Source organism: Pongo abelii, chromosome 1 (genome assembly GCF_028885655.2).
Source record: "Pongo abelii isolate AG06213 chromosome 1, NHGRI_mPonAbe1-v2.0_pri, whole genome shotgun sequence".
In the NCBI taxonomy this organism is placed as follows: Eukaryota; Metazoa; Chordata; class Mammalia; order Primates; family Hominidae; genus Pongo; species Pongo abelii.
The window spans coordinates 135,357,040-135,384,886 of NC_071985.2; the positions used below are offsets into that span (position 1 = coordinate 135,357,040).

A 27,847-nucleotide genomic window follows, 5' to 3' on the forward strand; every position below is an offset into this window, starting at 1 on the left:
TTAATAGTGAGTATGCTATTTTATATTTGATATTATAAATTAATATCAAAATCAAGCTCAACAGCACGTTGTTCAGACCTCACACCCAACCTTGCCTAAGACCCAATGTAAAGTTTAAAAAAAAAAAAGGCCGGGTATAACAGTTTTCCAGAATTGTCTGTTTGTTCATTCTTCCAATAAAGTATCATCATAAGGAATTTTCTCTGTAATATATATATGTTTAAACTACATCATGAAAAATTGCTTCAAGGTAAGCAAGTCCTTAACAAACATTGGAAGATGTTTTTCAAAGAAACGGCATGAATCATCACATATCTTACATGATTTGTATCTACACAGGCAGAAAGATTGATTGTCTTGTCTTAAACAGTAATTTTATGAAGTTAAAATAAAATACTTTGATAGACACTGTATCACTTTATACACCCCAAGAAGAACCACCTGAATGAAGGTTGTACCTTGCTTTGGCCTGACCAGAGTCATTGTCTTTGGGAAAAATTGTAATATTTTATCCAAAACCAGATAATCTAAATCCTTCAAATGTATATTTTTAAAGAGGTCTGAGCCACAGCTATTCCTACACTGATTACATGTAGAAATGATACAAACTTTTATGCTTCTCCCAGAACTTAAAACAGTAAGAAACTTTCTATATTAAATTATTCTTCAGAAGTTTACAGCTAAAGATGCATACCCTCTCCACCTTCTTCCTCTCAGTAGAACTGGATATTTGTACGTCTGAAACCCTTTCTGAGGAAGATCATAGTGCACCTAGCTTATATTTGCAATTACGGAGTGTCCCAAATACAAAATCGTCCAAGCAAAATTATTACACTTATTGAAATTATAGGTTTATTCTATTCTTGGTACAATTTTAAAAATTATAGTAATTTATCTTATGAACAGTTTTATTTAATCTGATTATACAGTGCTACCTAACACAAAAAGAATACTTGCATTTTACTTTTTTTGCAAGGATCTTCATATGGACAGCAAATCTTAACAGAGATGACCTTGAGAAATGGATGCTTAGAAAGTCATATTTCTTTTACTGCCCAATTTCACAAACAAAACCAGAGGAAAGCAGTGAAAGGGAGAGAAGTTTATTTGAACTATTTCAAGAAAATAGTTCTCAGAAATTCTTCAGTTACATAAAGGACACTTATTCAGCACGTTAATATTCAAAGTTAACAAAATATATAACAGAGGTATGTGTTAGAAATTATATAAGGTAATATATAAAAAAGTATTATAATGAAATATTGCAAACCGTTAACACAGATCATAAGGATCACTTTTTTCTTCTAGCAAAAAGAAAATTATGCTAAGTTAAAGATAGATATCACAATTTTGACGAAGAGAGTTTTAATTGATTGATTCCAGTCTGTTATGACCTAAACTTCTCAAAATGTGTTGTAGGAATCCTAGAAGAAAAAGGAAACTAAAGATACTGACTATGAAATTACATATATGAGCATATTTTTAAAATGGGAATAAAACTGTCTTTCAATGAAGCAGAATAATTTGATAGTGACACTTCATCCTGGAAAACTGCAAGATGCAATTTTACACTGCTTTGAGTACAAGTATCTTTTGAGCTGTCATGCAGAAATGGTTTCTCTACTTGAAAATGGGGTTTTCCTTTCATCATTCAGGAATGTGCGCCTGTCACTCTCCATTGCCATCGATACGGGGAGTCGTGATTGTACTTGGAGCTGGAGACACTGCCTTTGACTGTGCAACATCCGCTCTACGTTGTGGAGCTCGTCGTGTGTTCATCGTCTTCAGAAAAGGCTTTGTTAATATAAGAGCTGTCCCTGAGGAGGTAAAATGGAACCATCAGAAAATATGGAGTTGTACTCCAACAGATTTTAGGAGATGAAACCGTTAATGTTTAAATCGCTAGAATGTTGAAATTGTCAAATTCAAGTTTAAAAATTTCAGGGCTACACATAATTGTTTCTTTTCTAATTCAGACATTCCAAGTAAAAGAAAATTTGTAATAATGATTTGGGTAAAATGAGAAATTTAATCTTTGTCAGTACTCAAGTGCTTCTTGTTAGTGTTAATATGCTTGAAATGTATTCTATTTAACCAGTAACACTGGAAAGTGCTAAGTCTTCCATATCCTGAATAGTAGGTACTCTTCACAAAATGTATGCATATTAGAAAAATGTGGTAATAAGACACATTCGGAATTTTCCGTAAGCCAATTTACAAACTGCATTCTAAGATGTATATACCTTGGTCATACTTTCAGTCAGTTCATTATTTGTGAAGCAAATAGAAAAGGGTGTCATATATATTTTTAAAGTGCTCTAATATAAGCAGTACTCAAAATTAGTAGTTAGTTAGCACACTAAAAATAACATGTTTGGCCGTGCGCGGTGGCTCATGCCTGTAAACCCAGCACTTTGGGAGGCCAAGGCCAGTGGCTCACAAGATCAAGAGATCGAGACCATCCTGGCTAACATGGTGAAACCCCGTCTCTACTAAAAATACAAAAAAATTAGCTGGGCGTGGTGGTGGGCACCTGTAGTCCCAGCTACTCAGGAGGCTGAGGCAGGAGAATGGTGTGAACTTGGGAGGTGGAGCTTGCAGTGAGCCGAGATCGTGCCACTGCACTCCAGCCTGGGTGACAGAGAGAGACTCCATCTCAAAAAAAAAAATAATAATAATAACATGTTTAAAATCATTTCATTCTTACCAGTGACTGGTGAGTAGTCTTGGGTGAGGTATCAGCTATTTACATGTACTACACACTTCTCAAATTTTAATGCTATTAGAGAAATATAATACCTTATAAAGAATATTAGTTCTGAGAACAAGAACCAAATGTATTTATAGAAAGATAAATTACTCATTTTAATCAAATCAGTATTATGAACTTGACTTGCTTCGGAATGCCTGAATATGTTTGCAGTCTCTATACTAGGCAAGAATTATAGCTGTAGTCAATAGGTAATTTGTCATATGTAGATTACCCACATTACAAATTAATCTTACCAAAATATCAGGGTCACCATTGGTTCATGGCTGAGTTTCAAATTCCACGTTTATTATCTGGACTTTTCTCCATCCAATCTACCCTTTTTAGACTTTTTAATAAAATCCAAGATAGTTTTATGATCATAGGTTGTTTTTTTTTTTTCCTGGAATGCAGTCTTAGGTAATAAGACTATTTGTGGAATAGAAAAATAAGACTATTTGTGGAATAGAAAAAACACCAGTATCATCAGAATAGAGTAAGAGAGGACAGAATGTGGCCGACCAGATTATGTATTGTAGGCATTCATAAGACCTTTAGCTTTTACTCTCGTTGAAAGAGAAAAATCACTGGGCTGCTTTGAACAGAGAAGTGCCAAGCTCTGATTTAAATTTTAGAATGGCTTCTCTGCTGAGAATTGACTATAGTGGAGTGGCATCAGAAGCAGAGAGGCTAGTCAGGGGCTAAGTAAAAGAGTGAGCTATTGGTTAATGTGAGTAGATTACAAGAAGTACAGGATCAGAGTAGAGGCATAGCACCTTGGAAGGCCAGAGCTCAGCTGCCTGAACCTTGATTACCAAAGTGTTGAGAAGCAACAGATCCTTGAGATGATAGGTAACCTGCCTGCAGTAGAGCTTAGTAGAACTCAAATGGGTCTGGTCTTAATTAAAACTAGAAGAACAAATGTTTGAATGTTTGAATTATTTTATTATTAGCTCACAATTAACCAAATTTTTATATGATATTAAAACTAATTGACCTTGAGCTTCACGAGAGAAAGGGCCATGATCATCTCTCTGGGTCACTTTTATCTTCTGCCTGTTTAGCACGTTGGGTGCTACCTATAAAAGATTCAACAAATAATTGTGGAATGAATGTTTACTGGAGGGTATCAGCACCAAAGGCTTTCTAGCATTACAGGGGCTAATACCTTCCAAGTTAGATAAATGTTATAACAGTAGGCCTTTGAAGGTTCATCTCATAATTTTAGGCAAAATTTCTCGGAGAGATGGAATAATAAGTAATATATGATTAGATTATGCAGAATTTTCAGGATTGATTACCCGGGGTAATACCATGTAAGGATTGGGAACTTTTGGCATTCATGGAAGTTTCAGTGTTAATCCTTTATGGCCACTGCTTGGTTTTGTATACATCAAAAGAGGAGCCAAAATATTGCAGTGCTAACACTAATGAAACTGGAAAGTCAGGAGAGTACAGGTCCAATATCATGTATCTACTTTAAGATACAGATTTTGAAAGGTTAGGTCTAGGACATAATTTTTAGCCAATATGAAGAATTTAATATTGGCCCTAATTTCTTGGGTAATTGTCTTCTTTCTCCTACGCTGTCTCCCCTAGTAAAAACTTCAGCCACATTTGGTTTCTTTAGAGCCAGTGAAGATTGAGGAACAGGGACATTTAGAGATGTTGTCAAATATGTGTGTTATTTAATGGTCATGGACTCTTGGGTGTAATTTGGAAATAACATGGTTTGTCAGTAAAATGCCTCACCATTAGGCATGTCAGCATGTATATGTCTGATGGTGCAGTCTAATTCTCATTCTTTGAGTGAGGGAAATAGAGAACAATATAAAGTTTTCTTATCCTTTATTGACAAATATGAATTATGACAGAAGCCAGTTACATTTAACATGGTGTATTAGTCCATTTTCATACTGCTATGAAGAACTGCCCGAGACTGGGTAATTTATAAAGGCAAGAGGTTTAACTGACTCACAGTTCAGCGTGACTGGGGAGGCCTCAGGAAACTTACGATCAGGGTGGAAAACAAGGCACCTTCTTCACAAGGTGGCAGGAAGGAGAAGTGCTGAGCAAAAAGATCAGAGCCACTTATACAATCATCAGATCTGTGAGAACTCACGCACCATCATGAGAACAGCATGGGGGAACCACCCCCATGATTCTCCCTTTACAGGTGGGGATTATGGGGATTACAATTCAAAATGAGAGTTGAGCGGGGGCACAAAGCTTAACCATACACACGGAATTGTTTGAGACCATGTATATTATGTGGTTAGTAACCAAGAACTATATGATTAGATTCAGGAATGTTTTAATCCACAAAAGTAGGAGACATCATCCAATAGACTCTGTAGTGACAAACACATCCCATTTCTCTAATGTAGAGGTTTTCAAACTTTAGGGTGCATTAAGTCACCTAGAGGGCTTGTTAAACACAGATTGCTGGGCCCTGTCCCTAGAGTTGCTGATGCAGTAAGTCTAGGGTGGGTCTGAGAATTTGCATTTTTAACAAGTTTCCTTGTGATGCTGAGGTTGCCGGTCCACTACTCTGATGTATCATCAACATGCTTTCCAGCTGTCTAATTAGAGTCACAAACAGTGTGCTGTGTGGAGGTACTTTCCATCTTGGCTAAGAAAGCATTAATACTAAAGGATATAGGTTTGATTAAATGAAGATATGCAGGCATCATCAGCATATTGATATAATTCTGATTCCAAGTGTCTTTCCAGCTCCCTTGTGGCCTCACACACATGCTAAATAGGATGCTACTGACAAACTAGCGCTTCTCAGCCATGGGTCCTTAGGGAAACCAGCCAATCACTCGGCACTATCCTCTAAGAAGATGAGGGAAAATCTGTTAATAATTCCCTCCAGTACTTTCTGCAAGCTTAAATAGGTGAGATTAAATTTCACAGGATAACAGAATCCCCCAAAATGCTGGTATTAAAAGCTGTTGACAGATCAGATAGAACTGCAAGGACGCTTTAGGCAGTTGGGAATCCCTAAAAGGAGGCATGAAGGTCAGAACTCAACAGACCTGCTAGAGTTGATAAATTTAAAGGATAAGGTTAGAGAAGGACTTTTTAGTTCTTATTAATTATTACTGAGAAGAGGATGGTTTCAAAATTACTTTTAATAGCACAATCTCACACACAAAGTATATTTCAAATATCTGTTGTTCACATATTCAATTTTCCAATAGCAGCAAAATATGATTGATCTTTAATTCTGCTACATTTTTACGGGGCCTGCATGCTACCCCTGGGACGCCTTAGCTTTCCTTTATTTGTTTGTCAAAATGGTAACTGATTTAACTTTCGTATGTGAGTTTTTACATATTTTAGCTATTGAGAGGGTTAACTGTTTTGATAATTAATGCTGCTTTATTATTTTAATTAGAAAAATAACAATACCAGATTGTTCAGTCTGTTTGTCAAATTTTTCTTCATCTGGTACTACAACTTTGAAATAGCACAACATTTAAAAGAATGTGCCTTTTAACTGATTTTTCCATCACCACACAGCATACCCCATAATAGATCATCTTTGTGGCATGACGTATAGGCCTCTTCTCAGATATTTTTAATGTCAAAGGACCATGTTAAAGCTACTTCTATGGATAGTTTTGTCATCAATTTCTTGTGGCTAAACATGCATTTTTTTTTTTTTTTTTTTTTTGGAGATGGAGTCTTGCTCTGTTGCCCAGGCCCAGGCTGGAGTGCAGTGGCGTGATCTCGACTCACTGCAAGCTCCGCCTCCCAGGTTCACGCCATTCTCCTGCCTCAGCCTCCTGAGTAGCTGGGACTACAGGTGCCCACCACCATGCCCGTCTAATTTTTTGTATTTTTTAGTTCAAAACGGGGTTTCACCATGTTAGCCAGGATGGTCTTCATCTCCTGACCTCGTGATCTGCCCTCCTCGGCCTCCCAAAGTGCCGGGATTACCGGTGTGAGCCACCGCATGTGGTCTAAACATGTATTTTCTACAGGTAACTGATGCTTTCTAGTTTTAATTTAATTACAACAAATATGAACCTGGGACCATTTTTAGAAAATAGCCCCCATAAGCTGACAAATTTAATTTTATTTACTAAGGGTGATGCTTACAGCAGTTCTTTAACATTTGGCACCTGCACGTCATTTGAGTTGGTGTTCTTCATGGAAAGTAATCAGAGACATGTTGACATGATTTGCTATCTGAAGGTAGCTGAAAACAAACACTCACACAAAATCTTCTCTAGGCACAAAAAGCTAATTAGTAGTAGTTAGGGGCTCCCCTGGTACTAAGATATTAAAGTACACCTTTAAGACTTTATGATGACAGGGGGATGACACATTCCAAGGATCTGTATATATTTATCTTTTGGAAAGTTGTGAAACTTCAGTATAGTATGAAAAGGTAGAATGGAATAGTCAAAAAGGAATTACAGTTGGAGCACTTGGTTCTTGATTTACATTCTAGTCTGAGTATGCCTATCTATAAAATTAGTGTTGTAATTATATGCTTCTTAAAGTTTTTTCCATTCCTCATTTTATATTTTTAACATTCAGAGAAATATATATGAATGATGTGGAATCTGGACAGGAAGGTTCTATTTCTTCACAGAGTGACAACTCTATACTGAAAATTTTAGCAATATGTATAAATATTACACTTAAAACAAATTGCAATTAATGTATCCCCAGCCAATTGGTGAGGTAAAATCTACAATATTCAAGACATGAGTATAAAGAGACTGACAGGTGAAATTGTCAGAATTCTACAGTACATGTGATAATTCAGATGGTGAGTGGAAAAAAAAGAAGACTGCAAATAGGCCAGGAGCCAACAAAAGCTTGTGCCCATTTAAGATTACATATTTTAAAAGCATAACTATTTTCAAAATTCTGAAGGAGGTTGTTGCATTATGTTGACCAGGAATATCTGAGGAGCTGAAAATTACATGCTTTTAAAAAATCTTTACTAATCTTCTATATATATATATATATATATATATTCACAGATAAGCCCACAGATTCATTAAAAGTGAACATTTTTTACCTGGTATGTCACTGTCAGGCCTTATTTAATAACAACAAATTGTTATTACTCTATTAATTTTTTTTCATTTTAGTAGTTTGTAATGAAAGTTGTATATAAGATTACTTTATTCCTGCACCATCCCTGTCGTTTCTATCTTATGTTTGTCCTTTTCCTTTCCCACTTGGTGAGATTTGGCTTTCCATTCAAGGATCTTTTGTGGGTTTTTTTCACTTCCAGCCTAATAACCACCTTGCTGGGGCAATGTCCACATGAATAGTTGTCCTATTAGCCCAGTCTTTTTCTGCTGCACCCGTTCAATGTAAATGACATAATTCTTCCTGTAACCTTGGACCACTTTGCCAACTTGCTGAACTTTTTAGTGTCCTCACACAACCTGAACTTCATCATCCTTTCAGATGGACATGGATCAAACATTGTACTTCTATCTCAGCTCTTTGGAAAGAGGGGAAGACATAATTGTTCTGTGAATGTGGGAAGATGCATTGAAATACCTTTTATGGCTCTTTCTTGCAGTCAGAAGTCACAAAGGAGTTGAACTTCCCTTTGGCCACTGCCTGGCAATAGTTGAAAGTGGGAAGAGATCTGTATGCTCTACTTCATTCATTTTTAGGTGAACATTAGAAGCCCCTCTTCATTTAAAAATATTCACCTCCGTTTTTCAATATCTTTTCTTGTCCTATAAAATGAAAATATTAAAAAGTATTTTGTATAATAATCTATTAAACACACATTAGTCAATGTATATGCTATTCGAAAGACATAAATGAAAAATACACATGAATTAACATAAAAACAAAGAATTATCATTCTTTTAAAAGTGATTTTTAAAAAAAATTTTAAATTTTTTTCTAAAATTCTAAATTCTAAAATTCCATTCTACCTTTTCATACTATACTGAATTTTCACAACTTTCAAAAAGATAAACATATACAGATCCTTGGAATGTGTCATCCCCCTGTCATCATAAAGTCTTAGAGGTGTACTTAATATCTTAGTACCAGGGGAGCCCCTAACTACTACACATGAACTCATCCTTCAAGGTCTGCTCCAAATGTCATTTTCTCTTGAAGGCTTCCTTAGTTCCCTGTCAATTTAATTTCTCTTTTCTGTGGGCTTTTTATGCTTCCTGCTGTTAATAGAATTTATTACGTAGGGTACTTATTACTTTATACTTATTCCATAAACTGAAATACAAGCTTCTTTATTGGATTGATGAATTCAACTTGGTATGTGACTCAGCATATAGTGCAGTCCTTGATTCAAGGTGGTAGACCAGTGAGGCATGTTGAATTAACCAATATATTAAAGGCATTGAAAACTTCATAGGAAGAATTTAAGTTAATATGAAATTTTCAAAATATATAATTTTACATATATACATATAACTCAAAATTATTTCTGATAGCTTTTAAATAAGTACACATTTTATTTTATTTTATTTCTTTATTATTATTATTATTATACTTTAAGTTTTAGGGTACATGTGCACAACGTGCAGGTTTGTTACATATGTATACATGTGCCATGTTGGTGTGCTGCACCCATTAACTCATCATTTAGCATTAGGTATATGACCTAATGCTATCCTTCCCCCCTCCCCCCACCCCACAAAAGTCCCCAGTGTGTGATGTTCCCCTTCCTGTGTCCATGTGTTCTCATTGTTCAATTCCCACCTATGAGTGAGAACATGCTGTGTTTAGTTTTTTGTCCTTGCGATAGTTTGCTGAGAATGATGGTTTCCAGCTTCATCCATGTCCCTACAAAGGAAATGAACTCATCACTTTTTATGGCTGCATAGTATTCCATGGTGTATATGTGCCACAAAAATTAATTCAACATGGATTAAAGACTTACATGTTAGACCTAAAACCATAAAAACCCTAGAAGAAAACCTAGGAAATACCATTCAGGACATAGGCATGGGCGAGGACTTCATGTCTAAAACACTAAAAACAATGGCAACAAAAGCCAAAATTGACAAATGGGATCTAATTAAACTAAAGAGCTTCTGCACAGCAAAAGAAACCACCATCAGAGTGAATAGGCAACCTACAGAATGGGAGAAAATTTTTGCAACCTACTCATCTGACAAAGGGCTAATATCCAGAATCTACAATGAACTCAAACAAATTTACAAGAAAAAAACGACCCCGTCAAAAAGTGGGCAAAGGATATGAACAGACACTTCTCAAAAGAAGACATTTATGCAGCCAAAAAACACATGAAAAAATGCTCACCATCCCTGGCCATCAGAGAAATGCAAATCAAAATCACAATGAGATACCATCTCACACCAGTTAGAATGGTGATCATTAAAAAGTCAGGAAACAACAGGTGCTGGAGAGGATGTGGAGAAATAGGAACACTTCTACACTGTTGGTGGGAGTGTAAACTAGTTCAACCATTGTGGAAAGTCGGTGTGGCGATTCCTCAGGGATCTAGAACTAGAAATACCATTTGACCCAGCCATCCCATTACTGGGTATATACCCAAAGGATTATAAATCATGCTGCTATAAAGACACATGCACACATATGTTTACTGCGGCACTATTCACAATAGCAAAGACTTGGAACCAACCCAAATGTCCAACAATGATAGACTGGAATAAGTACACATTTTATTTTAAACTGTTAAAAAAATTATTGCGTCACATTTTTATGTCAATCTAACATTAAAAGTAGACTGAAAAAAGTATATTATCCCGTTTTCAGTCTCTTAAAAGATAGTTGAGAACTAAAAAAAAAAAAAAGAAATACGAGCAAGTAATACATAAAAAAGCAAAAATTAATAAAAATTACTAGAATCCGAGAGTATTAGCAGTGGCAGAAAACAGATGATCCTAATTTGTAAAGAATTTGTACATGGAGGCATTTTAAGATTAAAGGAGAAACTACAAAGGCACCAAGTTACACAGAACGTAGTTTTGTGAGATACTCCAACAGCTGCCAGGAAGGCTTGAATCCATCAAAACCTAAGATGAAGAAAATAGGTGTTAGGTTTAAGAAAATGTCATCAATAGTAAATGAATAGTGTTTAAAAATGCTCTTTTTGGCCGGGCGCGGTGGTTCACGCCTGTAATCCCAGCACTTTGGGAAGCCGGAGTGGGCGGATCACGAGGTCAGGAGCTCGAGACCATCCTAGCTAACACAGTGAAACCCCGTCTCTACTAAAAATACAAAAAAATTAGCCGGTTGTGGTGGCGGGCTCCTGTAGTCCCAGCTACTTGGGAGGCTGAGACAGGAGAATGGCGTGAACCCAGGAGGCAGAGCTTGCAGTGAGTGGAGATCGCGCCCCTGCACTCCAGCCTGGGTGACAGAGACAGGCTCCATCTAAAGCAAACAACAACAACAACAACAAAAAATCAACCCTTTACTTGTTAAAGAGATGTATTTAATGATAGTTGTGTCAAGGCATTTTAAGCCTCTAAATTATTCCTTACATTTCATATCTGGGTTTTGCAGCACAATAGTGACACAATAAAATTAGTAAGGACTCAGTTAAGGGACGACTATATTTATCCAATGTGTAGTACAACTCTCATTTGGAGAAATGTTTCTTTATGTTCAAGATTCTTCAACTTTAAAAAACTTAAAAGGAAAACATTCTATATGTGAATGAAGCCTGTAATACCATACCAGGTACTAAAAGAAGGAATGTCAATTTGTGGTCTCAGCAAACTTTTTTTTGCCTAATTAAAAGAATAATTGCAGAATTTGCTTGTACAGGCCAGAGATTAATTAACATATAAAAATTGTTCTGCATTTCACCACTCAAAATAAAATAAGTCAAAAATTACTAAATATTAAAAAACTGTTTAGTAAATTAAAGAATATGAGATCAAGTGTGAATGGGCCGAGTTTGATGCCTCTTCTTTTACCCTCCTTCATTCATGTCCTTGGTAACCAAGATAACTAGAAGATTGGATGGTGAAATCAAAGTCATATGAATTAAATATCACTCTGTATCAAACTTTATTCTTAACTTCAAGGATACAATTAAAAACAAACTGTCAGATAAACAAGAAGTGCAGGACCACTGCCCACAGAGTTCCTCAGATTCTATCTTGCTGCATTAGGATTTGCTCTAAACCAGATTAACGTGTGGTCTCTAAGTCATGTAAGTAGCTCCATCACTTAGATCGAAGAAAGCTGTTTCACTTATGAGACATCTAATTTATACTCAGATAGTTATGTAACTTGCATTACTCTTTATAGTGATCTATGCCCCTTAAATTCACGTTTCCAGCTTTGTTTACTATAGCAATCCTAAACTAACAGGTATGCCATGCCAAAAGCATTCCATTGGTAAGGACTCTTCCACTTATAAATGACAATAGTTTGTTTCCCAGTAGGATGTTTACATATTACATAGAGCTTTAACCAAGCTGCTTTCCTGCTTTTCTTCTTGAGATAAACTCCTTTACCTTCCACACCCACTTCTTCAAAGAGAGAGAATGGATTCCATGCAAGAACTTCCTAGTAAGTAATTCCTTTCCAGTGATTAATTCCTACTTTTCTTTCAAGATTAGCTTATATAGCATCTTTTCCATGCTGTCCTTTCTTTTTTTTTTTTTTTTTTTTTTTTTTTTTGAGACAGGATCTTGCTCTGTCACCAAGGCTGGAATGCTGTGGCGTGATCACAGCTCATTGCAATCTCAAACACCTGGGCTCTAGAGATCCTCCCACCTCAGCCTTCCAAGTAGCTGGGACTACAGGCAGATGCCACCATATCTGGCTAATTTTTTAAAAAAAATTTAGTAGAGATGAGGTTTCTCTATTTTACCCAGGCTAGTCTTGAACTCATAGCCTTAAACAGTTCTCCCACCTCGACCTTCCAAAGCACTGAGATTATAGGCCTGAGCTACCGTGCCCAGCAAAGCTGCCCTTCCTTGATCTGCACTACTGCTAGGTGAAATGCCCATTTATGTGCCATTCAAGTACCCTGCCTTTACACATGACGAAGATTCCTAACTTGGCCAATTTTTTTTTTTTTTTTTTTTTTGAGACCGTGTCTCGCTCTGTCGCCCAGGCTGGAGTGCAGTGGTGTGATCTCAGCTCACTGCAAGCTCCGCTTCCCGGGTTCACGCCATTCTCCTGCCTCAGCCTCCTGAGTAGCTGGGACTACAGGTGCCCGCCACCACCCTGGCTAATTTTTTGTTGTTGTTGTTGTTGCATTTTTAGTAGAGACAGGGTTTCACCGTGTTAGCCAAGATGGTCTGGATCTCCAGACCTCGTGATCCGCCTGCCTCGGCCTCCCAAAGGCCAAATTTTAATCAGGCTCCTAAACCTTCTCCAAGGCCCACTTGTGTACTTCCCCTTAAAGTGCAGTTTTAGCAAGAACCCTCCATTATCAATATCTGATGACACTTTTTATCCCCCAAATAAGAGTTAAACTCCAAATACAGAATGCGGAGGTAGGAAGTAATAGCCAAGAAGTAGGTTGTGGGTGAGTAGATAAAATATTACTGAAAGGAAACATCAAGGTAAGGCTTAATCCTGTTGGCTAAATCAATCTAACAGGATTCTTGCAGAAGACAGGCAAGGGTCAGACATCACCTGGATCATAGTGGAGGATGAGGTACCTGATGAGATATTGAAGATGATTAGATATCAAGGGTGAGGGATTTTGCTAAACTGACTTAGCAGGGTTATTGCTAAATCTGGATTTTACAAAAAAGCACACAAGTGGGTTTAGGAAAAGGTTCAGAAACCTGACTAAAGTTGGGTCAAGCAAATAATGTTTGTCATACATTATTACCTACAAATGCTGATTTTCTGCTTCTATGAGGTTTTTAAGGCAGAGTTTATTTTAACTGTAGCTCACAGCACTATTTTTGTACATAATATTTAACAAATGTTTGGTTAGATTTATGCATGGAGGGTGCTCTTACCACATAGCTCTGAATGTTTCTGGTACATCCAATAATTTAACAGTGATGAAATGAGATAATATTTTCTAGGTTTATCACTGGCCAAAGTGGACTACTAAACAATTTTGCTTCTAAATAATATTTTTAGGTTTTTGTGTTCATATAGAATGGATAAATGGTCAATTAGTATTAGAGGGTAATCTTTATAAAGAATGTTGTTTCTTCATATTGCTTCTCAAACTTTGGCTTATTAGAAGTTATTCCAGAATTTAATATATGCTGGTGTTGAGCTCTGCTCATTATAGTTTATAACCTATTCTTGCTTTGCCTATGTGCAATCTAAAAGTGAGTTGACATCATGCTTTTAATTATAGAAAATTAAGTTGTTTCATAATTTCTAGAGTATGATGCCTGTAATATTAATCAGACCAAATCGTCGCATTACATAAAGTTAATCATTAAAATGATGATCATTATTGCATGCTTATAGCATGCTATTTTTATTTCACTCAGCATCAGCCACATATCTTTCCTGAATATGAAGGTGAAAATCAAAGCTGAGAATTTTTTTTAACTTTCCCGCTACTGTGTAAAAAGAAAGTGACAACCTGCTTTGTCAAATATAAAAACTGGATCCTTATAGCTGCTTACTACTTTATTGGTGGAGATTAGGAAAAGAGAGGTTGGCATGTTTGCTTGATATACCAGTTGTCCCTCACAAAGACATGCTCCATCAAACAAATAAATATATACGGGTGCCATGAGGAGAAGCATTCATATCCAGATTCAGAGTTACTGATTATTAATGATTATTGACAAACATTAGTTGTTAAAAGGCACTAACACTGACATCTGTGAATTACTTGTCACAGAAGGCTGGTTAATTTAAACAGTAACGCTGCATGTGGTTAGACCACCGGTAAATTTGGTCCATGTTTTCTGATAGCAGCATAACTTGACAACTGAGGAGGAACACCATTTGCTTTTTTATTTCCACCTTGCAACATAGGATGATCTGGGCAGGTAGCATGTCTTCTGCTGTGTCCTGTTACTTACATTGGGATGGATGTTTAATAGCCGTTCACTCAGTATACTACTAGTTGGTTGTACTTTGCTTAATTTGAATGTCCCTCAGATTTTCATAATAATTTGTCCTTCATTCTACTAAACAAAACTGTATTCAAGGTCTACTGTGTGCCAGTTATTTTGATAGACACAGATAGGGCTGTGACCAATCTTGATGCCCTGTCCTTCCATGTGACATTCACCTGATGCCTCTTCATTGGCTTGACTGGCATATATTCTGGTTTGCTGGCTGTCTATCTTAATGTTCATGGGCTTATACTTATCAATTGTTGACTATTTTAATATCACTCTTGGATATAAAGTATAGAATGTTAAATAAGGTATTCTTCCTCTAAAGAGTGTTGAGAACGAGTTTACTATCGAACAAACTTATTTAAATTCTGTGTTAGTTTTTTAATTTTATATCTTAATATGTTCTGTGTATCTAATATCCACTTTGTGAAGTAGTACTTTTTTTGTTCTAAATTTACTCTTCACCTGGATTCAAGGTGTCTCTATTAACTCATTTACAATATTGGGTTCATAAATCCATCATGTGGTTCCTATATTTCATGATTTTTTGGTACCTGTAAATGTGCTTAGACTGGGAAGCTTGAGTCTCCTCTTCCCACAAAGGGACCTATGTCTAGCCAAGCCCTTCACCTTTAACTTTAGCTTTTCCTTTTCCACATTGCTTTGTTTGAGGTTCAGCAACTAGAATCATACAGTCTCATTATTTCAAATATACTACAGTTGCTATTCTTGGACATAATGAAGACCACATAGGATTTAGTTTCAGCCAGATCCTAATTTCAGATAAGTTTTTTCATCCCTTAGTGTATTTTTGGCTTCTCTGAGCCTCAGTTTCTCCTCTGTAGGAAGAAAATAATGCTTGTCCACAGATTTTTTTTTTTTCTTTGTGAGGCCAGCAAGCAGCAGTGTGCCTAAGGCTGTATGCTAAATCTGTAAAATCATGATGATGCCCAGTGCGGTTTTGGCTTTTTGCACCACAGCAGGGAGACAAAGTTGGTTTGAAGCTAAATACTTTTTTTTTTGTAACAAATATACGGGTGTCGTAACATTTTCTCTCTGAAGATTGAGTTATATGTAAAGCATTATATGTATTTTCTGTGTGAAGATTAAATGAATTACATGTAAAGCACTTAAAAGAATACTTTTAAGTGTTGTAAATACTTATTACCATTATTATTTATCTTCTTATAAAACAAGATTTATGGCTGGGCGTGGTGTCTTATGCCTGTATTCCCAGTACTTTGGGAGGCTGAGGTGGGCGGATCACTTGAGGTCAGGAGTTTGAGACCAGCCTGGCCAACAGGGCGAAACCCCGTCTCTACTAAAAATACAAAAATTAGCCAGGCATGGTGGTGGGTGCCTGTAATCTCAGCTACTTGGAAGGCTGAGGCAGGAGAATCACTTGAACTGGGGAGGCGGAGACTGCAGTGAGCTGAGATCTTGCCACTACCCTCCAGCCTGGGTAACTGGCAACAGAGCGAAACTCCGTCTCAAATTAATTAATTAATTAATTAAAATAAAATAAAAAATAACAAAAATAATAAGACAAGATTTATAACAAGACAAATAATAGATTTGTTAAATAGTGAAAGCAAGTCCTTATGCTGTCCAAAAATATTTCAAAGTATATTTCACTTCACATGTAATGTCACAATTTTAATTTAGGATCTTTAAGATGAGAGCACTCCTTCAATGATTGGGACAGGCTCAAGATGGAAATAAAGATTTTATTACTTACAGTTCCTGAAAGGGTACACATCATGCACAGAGGCCACACACACGGAGGTCAGGAGTGCATGGAGAGAGAGAGAGAGAAAGAGAGAAAATGGGACCTGCGGGCCAGTGCCTTTATTTATGGGTCCAGGGCGTTATCCAAAGAGGTTTCTCGTGGGGAATTTTAACTTGTTGGTTTAAAGCAAGCAGGCACAAGTTCCAGGACGTCAAGCATTGACTGAGAGGCAGTCACTGTGGTGTGTCTGCACGGTCCATGCAGGGTGGAGGGTCAGCAGGACCAGTCCAGAACGCTGCATCTACTCGTTTCATAGGGATGTGGTGATCAGGGAGCAGGTGTATAAGGCAAATATCTTGATCCACCACACTGAGAAACGGGGGTGCTGCAGGGAGGTAGAGTATAGAATTGGAAACTATGTGTGTCAAGGGTGACTGAATCTTTCTTCTGCTATAACAAAGTCCAACTTATATTTAAAATAGATGCCAAGGCAGCATAAAATGATAAGCATTCACTATACAAGTTTACCCTGTATTTTCATTGTCCTAGTATTTCCCTATTTCCCAAGATAAATCTTAACATGATCTCACTCTCCCAATATTAATACTTTCCAAACAAATATATATATGCAAATGATATGACTATTTTTTCTTTAAACAATTTTCCCTTTCTTATGTAAAATGGAAAATCTAGCTATCAAGGATCAAAATAACAGGAAGTGGTGTGATTTATTCTGATGCTTAATAGTCTAATTCTACATATATTAGTGAGTGAAGAAAATCTCTAAAGTTTCAAAAGCAAAAATGCAGACGAATCTCTGTGGGGTCCAGTGTTCATGCCATCCCTGTCAGATAATTGGTAAGAATGCTAGATATTTGAATACATGTAATCAAACCTGGTGCACATAGATGAGCATATGCTAAATCCAGTTTTTTTATGTTTGTAACTATATATGGTTATACAAGGTCCTCAAAAATCAAAACCATGGTGAGAACATTACTAAACATTACTAAAACATGCTTAGGCCTTCAGTGATTAATAATCTTTATTTTAAATTCATAGAAGTTTTTGATTTGTTAGTTATGTCCAATTTTTGTTTCCAAATTTAATGCCAAATTTGCCAAAATGTATAAGAGATTATCTATATGTAATAACAGATACTGTAGAGGTATTAATAGATAGCACAGATAGAGTGGGATCAAACAGATCCTAAATCAGTCTGTGAGACAGACATATTCCCAATAGGTACAGCATAGTTCAGTGTTTCATTTCTGCCCTCCACAGAAAACAGTACTGTTATAGATACACATTGTATATTGATTTATTCAAACCATAAACATTTGGAGTTGTTATTCAATCAAGTGTGGCATTATCATTAAAATGTAGCACCACTTGACATTTTGAAACACAATAAACTGGTTTATATTGATGAGTTATAAGGTGATATGTGGCACAAATGTGACAAAAGCGATACAGAAAACATATTTTACATATTGGAATCATATTTATTTTGTAATTTGAATTATTCAAGGAATAGTTTGACTTCCAGAAATCATACATTTTTATTTTGTAGAAAACTAAAGAGGAGTCTAAGGTTTGTCTTTGTCCTGCCTTTTACTAACCTTTGTTATTGGGCCACCTTTCTCTTGAAATCACAATCTTATTTCTAAGTGATATTGAATAGCTGAAGAATGATTCAGAGAAAAAAAAATGAATTCAGAAAATAGCAACTATGAGTACATAGCCTTCTATATGCTGAATTCTGCTTTAGGCATTTTACATTTTGGAGTTGTTTTAAGTAACACAACACATACCGATTAATGAGATGGTGTTCTCCCCATTTTATATATAAGGAAACTATCCCAAATCAGCAGCAGAGCAGTTTTCAAACTTGATTCAATTCCGCTTACCTCTAATCTTCCTGTCTGAGGAGTGAGCAGTTTTGTATCAACTGTTTGGTATATTTACCAGCATAACATCCCACATGTTATTTTTTATATTGCTAATTTCTTGATTTTCATAATAAAAAGGGAAAGACTGTTTAATAATTTTTATGTGGTTCCAATTTTTAAGCCTTTAATGACAATATTAAAAATATCCTAAATAAGACATAGATTGAATAGCTTCATAATAATGTATAGTATAGATCAGTGTTTCCCAACCATTTTCTTCTTATCCTTTTTGGGAGTATCTTTAGATTTTTTTCTTAATCCTCCCTGCTATAATTTTAATACCATAGATATACTGTATAACTGTTTACATACTTTAGCTCTTTGAAGGGACCAGACCATTATGATATCTAAGGATTTTTTTCTTTCCCCCAAGAATTAATTTTTGCTCCCTAGGGGCAATATTCCTGTCTTTGAAAATGCATCATAGAGACCAAGTGCTGAGCCAGTCAGCTATAATCTAATAAAGACAGTGGTTAACAAAGTATCATCTGTGCACTAGAAGCATAGCATCACCTTAGGCATTTGTTAGACATGCAAATCCTCAGGCCCCACTTAAACCTCCACAGTTAGAAACTCTGAAAATGGGCCTGCGCAGTCTGGTTTAATGAGCCTTCCAGGTGATTGTGATGCATGGCAGTAGCTCTGGATAGGTTGTTGAAAGATGGGCCCATGACTTGATTATAGCATTGAGTTAATTATTTTATGTCTCAGTTTTTCCATCTTGACAAAGCCCAGATAACTCTTAGTTTGAAGCCTCATACTCACAACCTCAGTGGAAACATTACCCAGGGATCCTATGGAGAATCTGCCTGGCTTTCAGAGTGAAGGAAAATAATAAGACTGAACATCCCAAAACACTTCAGTAGGACATTTTTGCATTTTTTAAAAAAAGAACATTCAACATAGTACTTCTGATTGCATTGACAAAGGCCTGGATTTCTCCAAAAACAATTAATGGAAAAATAAGCAAATGAGTAAACATTAATATTCTGTCTCAATGAACATCCATTATACGTATGAAAACAAACAGAAACCGAGGTATCCAGATTTTACGGCAGAATGAATTATGTAGGAAATGGGGAAGAACTGGGGATTCATCAGGAGGACATGCTTGTTTCGCTGTCCTCAGTTTTTCATTTATAGTATTTGCTTCTGTGGTTTTATAAAAGGAAGAAAAAAATGTTTTTTATTTCTTAGTTCTACAGAGTTTCTCTAGTCTTTTTCTCCTACCTACCATTCTAATCATGTACTTGCACAGATTGGCTCACCCACTTTATTGACTTTTTTCCAGCTTGGATGTATGCAACCTGGTAATAAATTGAAGTATTTATTTTAATATGCAGCATGATTTAAAAAAAGAGAGCTTAATCTACTGAATTGAAAACATAAAAATAATAGGCTACTATGGTCAGAAACCTCACAAACTACCAAATGTAGAGCATGAAGTACTTAAAACTTGAGAAATACCTTATGATGCCGTGATCTATAAACATCCACATTACAACTCCAATTCAAGACTCCCTGAGTCAGTGATTTACAAAATGCAAATAACTGGTAACTGAAACTCAGGTTTGGTGAAAGAAAAAGCTGCATATTGACTTAATATCATAAGCTTTAGCATGTGTAATTCAATTAGAAATCAAATACTGTGTGGAATAAGAAACATTTTCAAGTTTCTTCTCTGTTCTGTTTTGTTTTAGATGGAACTTGCTAAGGAAGAAAAGTGTGAATTTCTGCCATTCCTGTCCCCACGGAAGGTTATAGTAAAAGGTGGGAGAATTGTTGCTATGCAATTTGTTCGGACAGAGCAAGATGAAACTGGAAAATGGAATGAAGATGAAGATCAGATGGTCCATCTGAAAGCTGATGTGGTCATCAGTGCCTTTGGTTCAGTTCTGAGTGATCCTAAAGGTACAGTGCTGGGAGCTGAAATGTGTGATGCAATTGTCTGTTATTTTAGTGCTATAATAGTTTCTAGCTTTCAGGGAATTGTTTTTCACTTTAACATTTATTTTCCTCTTCTAGTTAAGAAGTAAATGCAATCTTGATTCAAAAGGCTTAGAAATGTTATTTAATGCTTATACAGAATTATTTTTAAAGTGGCAAGAATTGAAAAGAACATTAATCTTTCTTTTAAGCTTATAACCAAAACACATATTCTACTCTATAATGATATTTGCCTTGTTTCTTATAGAAGAATGGCTTTTTCTTCAGTTAGACTAGAGTAAGAAAATGAGGCAGAGTAGTTGGAACAGCCAGTCTTCAATGATTCAGACAAATTAAAATCTAATGAATGGCCAAAAATAGAATTTGTGTTTATTACCATCCTTGTGCCAGATCATCACTTCAGACGTCAGAATTATCAAATTAGAAAGTTTAAATGTCTGTCATTTTCACCTGGATGGCATAAATGAACATGCTAAGAAAAACAAAATGTTTTTTAAAAAGATAATGAGAGAAAGAAATGTTTTATATAACATTTCAATTGAATAATGATTCAGTCAAGTAAGACTACTTTATGTTATACTTTTCCCACATACAGTGTTTTTGTGGGTCATTGTAGATGAAAGCTTATGTATCTAGGTACCTTCATTTTACAAATCCTTTTACCTTTTCATTCACATTGTTGAAATGACAATTAACTCTTTTGTTTTCTGAAGGGAAAATAAAATATGTTTTTCTAGGTCAGAGATTCATTAAGAACAACCATACCAAAAATCTCTCTAAACCTGATGATTCCTATGACTTCCTACTATATCCATGCTAAAATTACATTTTTTGTCTGAAGTTGGAAGAGATATATAAATGAAAATGTATATTTTTATGCCACAGATAAGTAAAGGATTCAACTAGTCATCAGATATTTTGTCTGCAGGGCATCAAACATCTTGGTATTTGGAAACATCCAGATGTTTAATGTCATCAAGATAAATGTTTTCAAATAGCTGGATGATGGCCTAAATTTGTCACTTTTTATCTAGACATTTATGTGGTATGTAGACACAGTCAGAGTATAGTTTATTTATTTAACTGAATTCAGGAAGGAAAAAAGAACAATATGTAAAGTGCTTATATTATCTTAAAAATCCCATTCTTCTTACTATTAAATACTATGTACATCACCAAAAATTGAGTAAAATGTTGAATCATGTTTAACTAGCAATTCTGTTGATTATTTGCCTAACCAAAAAGGTTGGCTTAACTATTTAAATTTATGTTCCACAATTGGCAATCCTACTATTAATAAAAATTATCTTTTCCTAAACAAACCTAAACAGATTTGACTCAGAAAACAGCTTTTGCAATCTCAGATACGATTTTATAAGCTCGTGCTTGTGTGTGTGTGCGCGCAGGCATGTGTATTTGTGTATATATGTATGAAGAATAAAAGATTTAAGTTAGCATATAAAATATGAAGAAGGAGAAAATTTGATCTATTCAAGTTTGACTAGGTCATTTCAGAATTTATGCATTTTATTCCAGAATTTACTGTGTGTATTTCTTCTAGTACTTCACATATGCCACCTCTTATACATTTAGAGAAGTCAAGGAAAAAAAGTTTCTTCACTTTTTTTTTTCCTCTTCTGATTTGAAATAATAAACTGCCTGTAGAAATTATCCTTAAGTAGAATTACTAACTTTACCAGGAGCCTTCCATGTTTACTTTAATAAGAAGTTATTCTCCAAGTGAGAGGGGAGCTGGCAGAGCTGCAGTGTGAGATAGCATTCATTCCTGGACTGCCATCTAAATGTTTTCAGTACTGTTCTTTTGGATGGAAAACATTAAAGAAAGGAGTCACAGAAGCAGTATTTGTTAGAATTTGATCAAGAAGATCTTACTCAATAGGATTTAAAATCTTAATAGTTTCAAAGTCAGAAAACTGTCATGTGCACACATATATGTAAAATAAAATGAAAAGCATTTTATTGGAAGCAAGTTGTCCATTTGGGTAAGAAGAGAAGATATTCATATTAATCCTCTTCTACCATAAATTCTGCCCCATCCTGACACTATGTGATGTCATTTCTGCATGGTTCCTAGTGATTATCACATATGTGATACCTGTTTTAGTGCATTCATCTTTTAAAATGTTTACTTCTCTTTCCACCCCTCCACTTTTCTCCTTTTCAACCTCACTTTGCCCAGACTTCAATGAACTGCATGTCAAATGCAGTGACATCCTTTCAGTCCTTATTATATTTTCTGCATTTTATGATTGATAATGTTAAGAATTCTGTTTAAAATGCTCTCCTCCAAGTCACTTAAACTTTCTGAGGCTCAATTTCTTTATCTACTAAAAAAAAGCATAATAATACATTATCTTTCTACCTCTCAGATCTATTGTCAGAATTAAAATGAAATAATGTAAAAGACCTGGAAACAAAACTAGAACATATTCTTGTTTGTGACACTTTATTACCTTGCTGCTTCTTTTAACTATTCCTTTCCAAGCCTGTCACTGACTGCTTTTCTTCCTCTAGCTTTACTTTGCAAAGTTCAGAATTTGTTCTTTTTCTCTCCTTAACGTATTTATTTCTTCAGTGAACTGAATGTCTTGTTCATTCTTTCATTTATCCATTCATATGTGCATTCATTCCTCAAGATATATAAATGAACTTCTATGTGCCAGACAGTGGCTAGACTTACAGTAGGCACTATTTCCTTTTTGTGTAAAAATGACTCTGAAATCTAGTTTTCCACTCCCCATTTCTCAGAAGACCTCCTTTCATCCTAAATTTTTGTTCATGCATGTGACAAACGTTTACTGAGTACCTAATGAATGCCAGGTGCCAAATTGTATTCTAGAGAGTATGAAAATGAGCGAAAAATTAAAGTATAATAATAATTTTTAAAAAATGGAAAAAAAAAAGAAAATGAGCTAGTCATTGCATGGGCTTTAAAATTCCATAGACTAGGGGTGGAGGCAGATCTGTAATCAATTAATTTTATTACAAAGTGAGGAATGTGTACATTAAGAGAGATTTGCACAAAGTAAAAAAAAGTTCACCTTATCAGATTTACCTAAAACAGATCTTTTCTCGAATTCACTATTATTGCAAATGATACCATTAGTATTCCCCATAGCCAAAGTTCAAAATTTTACCCCAGTTCAAATTTCTAATTACAATATTTATTAAATGTACCAATGTTATCTTATACTATGGTATAAAGCTTCCACTTCTCAACACTTGAGAACATCAGCAAATGGCCTTATATACATTCTGTGTATCCACCTATATTTTCTTCTGTTCCCTGTTGAATTATTCCTGCCAGCATCCAGCACAGGGAACATTCCATAGTGGCAACACAGAAAATCTTTGGTAAATGCATTACATAAAGACATACTGAAAAATTCAAGTAATGAAGTAAACTTGACAGAGTACATATAAAGTACAGTGATAAATTACACTCTCAGCAGTCTCTGATTACAATAATATTGTAAATGAAAATACTTTTAAAATCTCAAATATATCAATAATAAGAACTTGAAAAGGTAAGCTAATTGGAAAATTGAAAGGAGATTACATTTTTAATGTCAGTTTTTTCTGAAATATTACACAATATTTGTAAGTTTCTAAATTTGTTTCACGATGGAGAATGTAAAATAACTTTTTTAGTGTTATACACCTAATATATCTATAGTAAATATTCCCTATCATAAAATGATAAGTGCCTCAACAGCTTATAGAAAAGATAAGTATATCATTTATAAAATAAACTTGGATAAGATTTTGGGATTATCCAAAATAATTTTGCTAATTATTTCATTGCCACTAAGGATAAGAGTGATAAGTAATCATCATTACTTTACATAATTCTATTTCTTCCATCACTTTTTGGATTGTACCCGGGAGTGGGAAGTAGGAACAAAAGACTACGTATTCCATATCCATGTGCATGGAATATGTATGTGCTGATCAGCATAATTTAATTGAATACTTTGTTAAACACTAGCTCAAATTTTAAAGGCAATGGTGTCCAATTTCTGACTCAATTAATATAACCTCAGCCTTAAATAGCTTTCTTGTGAAAAACTCAAAATGGTTCTACTTTTAAAAAGTCTCCTCTATTCCCTCTAAGAATGTACGACTCCAGATCACATCACATTAACTTGGGATTTTATTGTTCTAGATAGACTGTAAAGGCTATCAGGAGATTAAGCACAAACTTTCTGTAACTGCATTTCTACTTTACAAATATTGTCCATTCACTGGAAAGTTCTAAACATTTATTTAAAATATGTATATGTATATTTTATTATACATATATGTATAATAAAATATAATATAAAGATATGAATATATATTTCTATATAAGATATATATATTTCCTAATATAGGACGTTTCCTCTTCTACTAAACACTATTTTCAATATTTATTGAATTGAATTTTGTTTCTTCTTGTTTGTTGGTACAATGTCAGGTTTAATCGATTTATTGTTTGTTTTATAGTGTATCTCTCCTTCTCTTTCTTGTTGGAACCAAACTGCCAGTTGTTAAGCGGGCCCAAATTTCTGTTAGTTTTGAATTAGTAAGAATTCTTTCACCCTTTCACTGATCTCATGGCTTCATTTTTACAACCAAGGCAATAAGTTTGCCTGTGTCCTCACATTCCTAGGAGATCTGGATGACATAATTTTATGGTTTGTTGAATATGCTTTCAGACAACTGAATGAATGTACTTCAGCTCATTCTGTGATTCTGTGCCTCCTCCATACCCTGTATCACAACCACTCTTTCATTATATGAAATTTTGACTTTGTAAAGATTTATGTTCTGTGATCTTCCAGAATCTATTTTATTTTCAAATTATCCTATAAACCCCAAGGAGGGCAAGGAGTGCACCTTTATACTAAATTGTAGTTCCAATAGCAACTGACATATTAGTGTGCCCACAATAGATCCACAAAAATATTTGTGCATTTGACTTGACTTGCTTCATGTTAAGGTATTAATTTTATTATGAGTTACTATTTTCTCCTATGATGGGATCTGCTTGGTTTATTTTTCTTCGAAAATGTAAAAGTTAGAAAAATAATTCTGTTATTCTATTGCTCTGAATTTTTCCTTTGTTGTGGCATAAATTGTTGCATTCTTCATAATACAATAAATATTACACTAATTAGAGTCTATCTGGTATATTGGCTGAGAGTAGGGTCTCTGGAGCCAGGCTGCCCAGCTGGAAACCTGGCTCTCCTCCTTCTAACTTCATCCTCTTAATGAGTTACTTAGTCTACCTGTTCTTCATGGTCCTCATGGTATAAGGGGGATGACTATAGTATCAACATCCTAGAGTTATTTAGAAGAAATGAATGAATAATATATGTAAGTCATTTACATATAGGCGTAGCATATAGTAAGCTTAAGTTACAGATGTTATTAATCTGTAACAAAACCATATTTTAGTAATTAAATTGATTTATATTAACTTTTATGTAGCTATTCATGTTGTTTGGGAATAAAATCATTTGAATATCAATACTTCATCAGGAACCTTGGAGGCTCTGTCAACATGACTTTGTAAATAAGTGAAGCAGATGCTCATACATTCATGATTTTTTTAATGAGAAAATGTTCAATATATTTGGTTAGTTTTTTTCCTGAAAAAAACATTGAACAGTCTGTAACTGTATTATATATTTTTAAACTATTATCAATTCTAATGTTTTTCATGCCATCGAAAACAATTTTTCAACTATTTTTAGTTGTTAGAAATCTCAATTTTGCCAAATTTTCTTGATCCAGGTGCAGCACGCCAACATGGCACATGTATACATATGTAACAAACCTACACGTTGTGCATATGTATCCTAAAACTTAAAGTATAATAAAAAAAGAAATCTCCATTTTGAATTTCTGCAAATGAGGTATGTAAAAAGCACGTATTTTTAAATGACTTTGGTTCTTCCTCTTAGAAATGGTGAAAATTGGACCACATTTTTTTTGTTTAGTATAAGGATCATTCATTTGTATTTTAAGAAAAGAAAGGCACTTTTGAATTTTCAACTAAGTTTGAGATTTTAAATGCTTGAAAATTATGGGATTATATAACTAAGATTAAAAACCCATGTTTTGGGAAGGAAGATGTTAGGACGAACGGTGATGGACTCAGCATCATGTTGCACCACACTGCTCAGTAGAGCGGAGACAAGGTGACTGAGCTCAGGGCACAGCCAGGGAAGATACGACCCTTCTCTTAGGAAAGGAATTTATATACTTCACCCACTGCTTACATTTTCTTTCTGCTCCCTCACTGGGAACTAGAGATAACAAGGAAACACAAAACCTAGATAGTTCTGAATCTTAAATGCAACTCTCAGAAATCAGCTCCCTTGATAACATTGATTGCAATTAGTTCCATAAGGGAGTGTTTTCAGGAAAAAAAAAAAAAAGGTTTTTAAATCACTCATCAGTTCCTCTTATTAGAAGGCCCTCAGAAAAGTTTTTGAAAGCCTCATGGGGTAAATCAAACATTCTGTCAATAGCAGCTTTGAGTGTAGCTTTGATTCACTTGCCCCCATACTGAGAAAAGGTGCAGGCCATGGGTTAATTTGCCTTGTTCTGGTCTAACTCAGAACTAGAAATTGCCAGTTAGTCAAGAAATGGCCTGCTAAGATTCTGACGATGCAAAAATTCAAGAATTTTTCGAATGTGTCCATTTTTCTTTTCTCAATTTTTTAAGTGTTGGGAAAAGCCTACGAAAAATGTTTTAATGTTGGCACTAGATTAGTTAGATATTCAAAAATGGTAGTTACCTATGTTTTAAAAGACCTGGAATCAATATGTTTGATTTGATTTACTCCTTATTAAAATGTAACTTATTTGGTAATTTATCATGAAATTGAGAATGCTAGGACATTTTAATAAACCCCAGTTTTTGGTTAACATCATGTTCTATTTTTCAAACAAAACTTCTCTTATAGAAGCTACTGGTGGCAAAATTTTCTTTGAACAACTATCCAGTCTTTATGACCTTCAGCTTACGTAATTTCTCGTATCAAAAATAAAGGGGAACGGGGAAAAATGGAATACTAATTGGAAACTATCATAATTCGTCAAATTTTCACTGTTGCATGCATTTTAATAAACAAATATTTACAATGAAGTTTTAAAGAACAGATTAAAGAATACTGCACTATATTGCTAATTAGGATACCTTTTTGACTAATGGCAAAACAGAGGAAGGGACTTATTAAGAATTAATATAAATAAGAATGAATGACATTCTTATTTAACATTAAGAACTAATGTAATCAGTCCGGTATAATACACTGGATACAATACAATAACTTGCATTAGGATTTTCCTTATTTATATTTCTGAATGTGCTGGAAGAGACCTAAGAGATCACATAATCTAATCCCCTCACTTCACAGGTTTTTAAATAACATATGGTGGC

The 27,847-nt window shown here is 34.9% G+C and overlaps 1 protein-coding gene across 4 annotated transcripts in view; it reads left to right on the forward strand.

Annotated features, from left to right (window-relative positions):
* DPYD (dihydropyrimidine dehydrogenase) overlaps window positions 1–27,847 on the forward strand; it is an 843,687-nt gene that overhangs the window by 330,192 nt on the left and 485,648 nt on the right. For all 4 annotated transcript variants that reach the window (NM_001132697.1, XM_054527610.2, XM_054527649.2 and 1 more), the window contains 2 exon segments: window positions 1,656–1,825; window positions 20,148–20,358. In NM_001132697.1, the coding sequence (NP_001126169.1) occupies window positions 1,656–1,825; window positions 20,148–20,358 (381 nt within the window).